General features: G+C 43.2%; 1 protein-coding gene across 1 annotated transcript; it reads left to right on the forward strand.

Moving 5' to 3' along the window:
• The first annotated feature begins 944 nt into the window (after positions 1-944).
• On the forward strand, positions 945-5300 carry LOC124835670 (uncharacterized). The gene is made up of 4 exons (XM_088095178.1): positions 945-1914; positions 2347-2635; positions 2729-3263; positions 4983-5300. The coding sequence occupies exons 1-4, from the start codon at positions 945-947 to the stop codon at positions 5298-5300; spliced, it is 2112 nt and encodes a 703-aa protein (XP_087951304.1).
• The last annotated feature ends 3226 nt before the right edge of the window (positions 5301-8526 follow it).

Below are 8526 nucleotides of genomic sequence, written 5' to 3' on the forward strand. Positions count from 1 at the left end.
AGGATTAACCTCGGGTGGCAGCTGTTGAGCGTTTTCCAGTTATCACATCACCGGGTGCACGAACGCCTGTAGATACATGGATTCATACAGTCCGGACGGTCTGTCTTATGAGAGTTTTGGATGATAAATTCTATGTTGATATATATATTATTGTAATTCTTGTATGATTGGTTTGCATATGTTGATTTGTATGTTGGTTGTATGAATTAAATTACCTAAGCTTACCCTTTCGTTTTTCCTTGTGTTGTCAACTGTCTATGTACGTTCGTCCTGTAAATGCAATGATCATCCGTGTGGATGTGAGCAGATGGCGATACCCTTTTAGAGGAAGTGGTTGAAGAAGAAAACCTGGTGGACGTCGAAGTGAAGGCCGAGACTTAGATCGTCCAATAGGTTTAGTCTGATTAGAATTTTATTGACGTTTGGTTATTGGTTTTTGTAAAACCGTTCGTCTTGAACCTTGGTTATATTGTATAAATTTTTGTAACCCTGTATCCGTTAACGTTCGGCTTTTGTTAGCTGATTTTATTTAAGACTGCACTGTTTGATTATGTAAATGTGATTAGTTCTAATTTATGGTAATTACTATATTTTGGGATGTTACATTTATTGGTATCAGAGCAGTTTTGTTCTTTTAAGGACACTGTAGGTTATGAGTGCACTGTGTTTTTGCTGTGTGCTTATTGTGTGTTTGATGAGTTATTGTTTTTAACTCTTGAACATTATTAACGCTCGTCTTTCTCTGGTCCAGAGAACAAATGGCACCGAGACTCCCTCCTCCACCGCAACCCAATGAACCTGATGCGCCTAACCACACTAGGTTATTGGAAACGGTGATTGAGAGGCTGCAACAACAGAACACCACCCTAATGGAGCAAAACGCCGCTGCTCTATAGAGTTTGGAGGCCGCACGCGCCAACTCTGAAACTACTCAGAGGCAGTTAATGGATCTCATTGCTACTACCAGAGGCGCACCAGGAGCGTCCTCTTCCAGTGCTGCACATCAGACCGAGTGGAGCTTGGAAAGCTTCCTACAACATCATCCTGCAAAATTCAGTGGAAAGTGTCCTCCGGATGAAGCGGATCAGTGGTTGAGAGATATGGAAAGAATATACAACGCCAAAAGGTGTCCAGATGACAACCGTTTGGCGTTCACAGAGTATTTGTTGACTGGAGAAGCTAGCCATTGGTGGTCAAGTGTGAAGATGTTACTGGCTGAAGCTCAAAGTTCCATTTCCTGGGAAGTTTTCAGGGCTAAGTTTTATGAGGAATATTTCCCTGACAGCGTGCGCTTTGCTAAGGAAGTGGAGTTCCTTCAATTGGTACAGGGTGGTATGTCCGTCTCGGAGTACACCAATAAGTTTAAACACCTGGTCCGTTTTAACACCATGGCTACAAGTGAAGAATGGCAATGCAGGAAGTTTGAGAACGGGCTGAGAAGTGACTTGAAGGTATTGATATCCAGCCTGTGCATTAGGTCGTTCCCTGCTATGGTGGAGAGAGCAAAGGTATTAGAGAAGAACGTTGCCGAGGCAGAACAACAGAAGAAACAGCAAAGGGGACCGGTCTTATCAAGAAATACTTCGAACATGAGGAGATCCCCATACGTTCGTCCAAACCAAGCCCCTAGTGGGTCGCAAGCATTGGTTACAGTCGGCCAATCTGGGCAACAGAGGAGTGTGACTTGTTTTCAGTGTGGAGGACCGCACTACCGGTGGGCTTGTCCTCAATTATCAGGGGGAAAATATTGTACTCGTTGCAGGCAGAATGGGCACTTGGAGAGCGAGTGCAATATGGGAGGACGAGCGGCAATGAGGCCGCCGAACGCTGGAAGAGCGCAACAAGGAAGAGGTGGACGAGCGCAGGCAGTGGGGAGAGTGTATGCAATCACGGGTGCTGAAGCTGCTCGTTCAGGTACACTCATCACCAGCACTTGCTTATTGTTTGGAAAGCCTTGCGGCGTATTGTATGATTTGGGGGCAACTCATTCCTTCATCTCGAAGGCGTGCGTTGAGAAACTGGGGCTAGTGGAGAGCGAACTACAGTTCGACTTGGTGGTGTCAACCCTAGCGGCTGGTGGGATTAAGACATCTACAGTTTGTGTTAGATGTCCTATAGAAGTTGAGGGGCGTAGATTTAAGGTGAATCTTATCTGTTTACCCCTTCAAGACTTAGAAGTAATTTTGGGGATGGATTGGTTGGCTACCAATCGGATTCTCATAGATTGTGGGAAGAAGGAGTTAGTCTTTCCGGATGAAGAAGAGGAGGAATTATCAGTCATGCTCGGTCAATTGAAGGAGGACATCATGGAAGGAGCGAGCTGTTTTTTGATAATGACGCATGAAGACAAAGAGGTGGGGGAAGTGAATTTTGAACGATCGTCCAACAATGAAATCAGTGGAGGACGAACGGTAGTGGATGAATTCCCGGACGTCTTTCCGGATGAAGTTCCTGGACTACCTCCCGTTCGTGAGGTTGAGTTCACGATCGACCTGGTAACAACTGTCGCACCCATCTCGGTTCAACCTTATAGAATGGCACCAGCCGAGTTGGTCGAACTCAAGAAGCAAATCGAGGAGTTGATGGATAAGAAGTTCATCCGGCCGAGTGCTTCACCTTGGGGAGCGCCTGTGTTGTTAGTAAAGAAGAAGGATGGCAGCTCTCGGCTCTGCATTGATTATAGACAACTCAATAAGCTGACCATCAAGAACAAGTATCCACTGCCAAGGATTGACGATCTACTAGATCAGCTGCAGGGTGCGAGCGTATTTTCAAAGATTGATTTACGTTCGGGCTATCACCAAATTAGAGTGAAAGAGGGGGACATTCAAAAGACTGCCTTTCGGTCTCGTTATGGACATTATGAATATGTGGTGATACCTTTTGGAGTGACGAACGCACCTGCAATCTTCATGGACTATATGAACCGGATTTTCAGACCGTACCTGGACAAGTTCGTGGTGGTGTTTATTGACGACATCCTCATTTATTCCAAGAGCTATGACGAGCATGAGGACCACTTGAGGACCATATTGAGCGTGTTGAGGGAGAAAGAATTGTATGCTAAGCTATCAAAGTGTGAATTCTGGATGAAGGAAATCCAGTTTTTGGGGCACGTCGTTTCTGCTGGAGGCATTTCAGTGGATCCGGCCAAGGTGAAAGCAGTCCTGGATTGGGAGAGTCCACGTTCGGTCACAGAGGTCAGAAGTTTTGTGGGGCTCGCGGGCTACTATAGACGATTCATTGAGGGATTCTCCAAGATAGTAGCTCCGCTGACTTATCTCACCAGGAAGGATCAACCGTTCGCTTGGACCGATCGGTGTGAGGAGAGCTTCCAAGAATTGAAGAGAAAATTGACGAGCGCCCCAGTGTTGGTCATTCCTGACACGGCCAAATCTTTTGAAGTGTATTGTGATGCATCTTATCAAGGTTTGGGCTGCGTACTGATGCAAGAAAGGAAGGTAGTGGCGTACGCTTCTAGGCAGCTGAAGGTTCACGAGAAGAATTACCCCACACACGACTTAGAGTTGGCAACAGTCGTGTTTGCACTAAAGATTTGGAGGCATTACCTGTATGGAGCAACGTTCCAAGTCTTCAGTGATCACAAGAGTCTCAAGTACCTCTTTGATCAAAAGGAGTTGAATATGAGGCAAAGGAGGTGGCTTGAATTCTTGAAGGATTATGAGTTCGAACTGTTGTATCATCCTGGAAAAGCTAATGTGGTAGCGGACGCTTTAAGTAGGAAAGCAGCCAGGGTCTCGGCAATGATGGTGAAAGAGCTAAGTTTGGTGGAAAGTTTTAGAGACCTAAGGTTACAGTTCGACTTAGGAGCGAACGTTATTAGATGCTGTAACCTTAGAATTTCCAGTGATGTATTCGGCCGAATCAGAATGAAGCAGCGTGAGGACGAAGACTTGGTAAAGATATTAAGTACGCTCAGATCAGGCTAAGGAGTTCAATACTGGAACGGACGGTTTACTGCGCTATATGGGTAGGACGTGCGTTCCAAACGATGGTGAGCTGAAGAGAATTATATTGGAGGAAGGGCATCACAGCCGTCTTAGCATGCATCCTGGCATGACTAAGATGTATCAAGACCTCCGGCAATCATTCTGGTGACTGGGAATGAAGAGTGATGTTGCACGTTTTGTGGCATCCTGTTTGACTTGTCAGCGAGCAAAGGCTGAACACCAGAGACCAGGCGGTTTGCTGTAGGCACTGGAGATTCCAGAGTGGAAATGGGACAACATCTCCATGGATTTTGTGACTCATCTACCGCGTACGCTCAAGAATCATGATTCTATCTGGGTTATAGTAGACCGATTGACTAAGAGCGCCCACTTTCTACCAGTCAACTTGAAGATGTCGATGACCAACTTGGCCAAGCTGTACATTAAGGAGATCGTTCGGTTGCATGGAGTTCCTTCGAGCATCATTTCAGACCGAGACACAAGATTCACATCTCGGTTTTGGCAATCGTTACAAGGAGAATTGGGAAGCAAACTGCATATGAGCTCAGCTTATCACCCACAGACGGACGGCCAATTTGAGCGAACCATGCAGACGCTTGAAGATTTATTGAGGACGTGGTCCTAGATCATATGGGAGTATGGGATGAAGTTCTGCCGCTAGTGGAATTCACTTACAACAACAGTTTTCAAGCAAGCATAGGAATGGCACCGTTTGAAGCTCTCTACGGAAGAAAATGTCGAACGCCACTTTGTTGGTTCCAGGAAGGAGAAAACGTACTAACCGGACCTGAACTGATCCAACAAACGATTGAGAAGGTGAAGTTGATCCAAGAACGATTGAAGACGTCTCAAAGCAGGCAGAAATCTTATGCTGATAAGAGAAGAAGACCCTTAGAGTTCGCTGCAGGAGACCACGTTTTTCTTAGGCAGAATCCGATCACTGGAGTGGGAAGAGTCGTTCGTCCAAAGAAGCTGTCTCCCAAATTCATACGACCTTATCAAATCCTGAAGAAGATCGGACCAGTGGCGTATGAGTTAGCTCTACCACCTCAACTGTCGAATCTTCATCCAGTCTTCCACGTTTCCCAACTCCAGAAGTATATAGCTGATCCCTCACACATACTTGAGTTGGAAGACGTTCGTATTAATCAAGACCGGACGCTGGAAATGCAACACGTTCGTGTGGAAGATAGTCGCACCAAGTACTACAAAGGGAAAGACGTTCTTCTAGTGAAGATGGTGTGGGACGCAAAGACTGGCGACTCAACGTGGGAAGTGGAGGATGCTATGAAGGACTTGTATCCCCACTTGTTTCCGGGTAAGCTTTGATTTTCGAGAACGAAAATTTTTGTAGTTAGGGGGAATGTGAGACCTTAGAAAATTAAAAACTGTAAACCAGTGTCAAATCAAATTAATGCATGGAAAACCCCTCTGCAGTGCATTAAAAACACACTCACATTCTCTGCTGCACGACTGCCATGTGTCACATTGGAACATTCTGAAAACAGTAGTGGAATCCAGGTGTCAGCGTGGGAGAGAACGTTCGGTTGACTTGGGGAAGGAGAACTGAATTTCTGAAACGCTCCTTCCCATTCTCTGCATGCATTCACCTTCTTCCTCAAAACTGATTTCTCCATTTTCTCCACCTTTTCTCTAAAACCACTTCATCTTCTCTCTACTGTAACTCATCGTCTCCTTCTCCGATCACGTTTCAGAACCGTAGAAGCATTCCCTGAGACGTGAGCGTTATTCTGGACCGAACGGAATTGGGATCTGAGCTGGTAAGTTCTTGTCTCTGACCGTTCGTCCATTTAGTTTCATGCGAACCCAAGTTCTGGTTGCATGCATAGGTTATAGGTCTGAGTTGTTTCTGATTTTGGGTGTTTTAGATTAAGTGAAAAATTGTTGAGTGAATCCTTGGATAAAAAGCTGTAAGAGGACGAACAAAACCCTTGCATTTGGACGTTCACTACTGAACCAGGTAAGGGAAGCTTAGTAATTTAATTGATACTGTATGTTGCGTGTGAAAGCATGAAGTGAACTGGATGTATGAATTGTATGTTGTTTTAAGTATGCATGAACGAGCACTATTGTACTGAATGTATATGGTTGATATTATTTGAACTGTATGTTGAGGATGAAACGTATGAATTGGAAAATGGATGATTTAGGTAGAGTATGAGATGATAACCTGAATTCTATAAAGTATATGATTTATGAATGATAGGAAATTATAAGATATGATTCGTATGAGAGATGTTGAGTAAGATAGATGAAAAATCTGAAAAATGATATTCCTTACCTTGATAAAGTACGCTCGTCATCGAACGGTCTTATACCGTTCGGCATTTTAATAAATGGTTAAATGGAATTCTTTCATTTTGAAAGAACTCCGCTCGAGAAAGAGCGTCCTCTTGTAAAAGGCTAGGTTTGAGCGTTCGGCTCAGCCTAGTGATACCCGACGATCGTAAATTAATTGAAGTTATATTAGTAACGCTCGGTTTTATATCCAGCGTTCGTTATAGGTAGCGCTTAGTCTTATACTAAGCGTTCGTCCAAATCGGTGTTCGGTCTTATACCGAGCGTTCGTCTAATTAGTGCTCGGTCATCTACCTAGCGTTCGTCCTAAGTAGTGTTCGGTTTTATATCGAACGTTCGTCCTTACCTTTGATTTCGGAACGGACGTAAATAGCGTTCGTCCAAATTGTTAGTAAGTATATATGTTTAATTGGCGTTCGGTCATTGACTGGCGGTTTGTCTCCTGAATTAAATCACACTCGGTTTATTTATCTAAACAACTTGTGGTGTATCTACCCATTGAATTCAACCTAGAGTTATTGTACTTAAATTATTCAAAGTATTATTCAGATCTTCTAGAATCAGTTCATTGAACTGTATTAAGTAGTCGTAACGTCCTTCAGTAGACAGGTGTTCGTTTCTTTTGTTCAGAAACGAGAAATTCTCTGTATTGTATTAACGTTCGTCCTCATTTTTAACAAGGATGAACGCTCGTTATTTTATGAAAGTGGAACGAAGAATGAAAATGTGATTAAGAGGATAAGTTAAGATGTGCGAACGGTATTTTAATTGAAATATTGAAAGTGGATTTTGAACGAGCGTTCCAAGGAGGAACTACTCTATGATTGGAATATGAGAAGTTGTGTAGTATGACCGTGGTAAAGCTACTGATGGCAGTTCATCCTGATGTTCCGTGAGTGCTCGTCCTCACGTAGAGGGGAGTAGGTCATGTGTGGGAACGGCAGGAGGTCCTAGTCCTACTGAGTACTTTGGACTGATAGGATTAACCTCGAGTGGCAGCTGTTGAGCGTTTTCCAGTTATCACATCACCCGGGTGCACGAACGCCTATAGATACATGGATTCATACAGTCCGGACGGTCTGTCTTATGAGAGTTTTTGGATGATAAATTCTATGTTGATATATATATTATTGTAATTCATGTATAATTGGTTTGCATATGTTGATTTGTATGTTGGTTGTATGAATTAAATTACCTAAGCTTACCCTTTCGTTTTTCCTTGTGTTGTCAACTGTCTATGTACGTTCGTCCTGTAAATGCAATGATCATCCGTGTGGATGTGAGCAGATGGCGATACCCTTTTGGAGGAAGTGGTTGAAGAAGAAAACCTGGTGGACGTCGAAGTGAAGGCCGAGACTTAGATCGTCCAATAGGTTTAGTCTGATTAGAATTTTTGTGACGTTCGGTTATTGGTTTTTGTAAAACTGTTCGTCTTGAACCTTGGTTATATTGTATAAATTTTTGTAACCCTGTATCCGTTAACGTTCGGCTTTTGTTAGCTGATTTTATTTAAGACTGCACTGTTTGATTATGTAAATGTGATTAGTTCTAATTTATGGTAATTACTATATTTTGGGATGTTACACTAGTATATCATCTTCGTCCAAAGCCTGCTCCAGAAAAACCTCCTCTCCCTCTACTCCTTCCCCAGGATGATCACTGTAAAGAAAAAACACAAAACATACAAAACACAATCACAAATAGAAGGGTAAGCTAAATTTTAAAAAAATTCATACCTTGATATAACATACCACATATACATAAATATTCATGCAAAGTAAACTAGTTCGAAACATCCTAACATGTTATGACTTAGACTTGACTGTCCGGATATAGAATGAATACCAAGCTATGGCGGGTTGTGCACTTGCGGTGGCCACTACTGCTTTGCAAAGCCATTGCGATGGGTTTCACCCTACCACACGCACAAGGTTAGTCCATTACCGTGCAATAGGCCTCCTAGTAGTGCCTACACTAGGACCTCCTACTAGTCTCAGCACATGAATCAATCATTTCTATGTGAGAATGAAAGATCATTAAAGTGTTAGGATAACCTCCAATACTGAGCTTCCTGTATTTATTCTAAACATACTTGAGTCTCACCAAGAGATCTCACTTTGGAACTTACTTTCACCACTTTGAAATCACACTTTAATTCCATTTGAATCACAATTTATCTCTTTGATACACATAAAACTCAGTACACCCTCATACATAATCCAAGATAAATCATCAC

Source organism: Vigna umbellata, chromosome 7 (assembly GCF_029865625.1).
Source record: "Vigna umbellata cultivar VRB3 chromosome 7, Vumbellata_1.0, whole genome shotgun sequence".
In the NCBI taxonomy this organism is placed as follows: domain Eukaryota; kingdom Viridiplantae; phylum Streptophyta; class Magnoliopsida; order Fabales; family Fabaceae; genus Vigna; species Vigna umbellata.

Bases quoted from the DNA above. Each gene is read 5' to 3' on its own strand.
- LOC124835670 (XM_088095178.1), top strand. From the start codon at position 945: ATGGATCTCATTGCTACTACCAGAGGCGCACCAGGAGCGTCCTCTTCC. The intron at 1,915-2,346 runs GTACACTCATCA...TGACGCATGAAG, and splicing joins TGCTGAAGCTGCTCGTTCAG to ACAAAGAGGTGGGGGAAGTG. The intron at 2,636-2,728 runs GTTAGTAAAGAA...TCCACTGCCAAG, and splicing joins CCTTGGGGAGCGCCTGTGTT to GATTGACGATCTACTAGATC.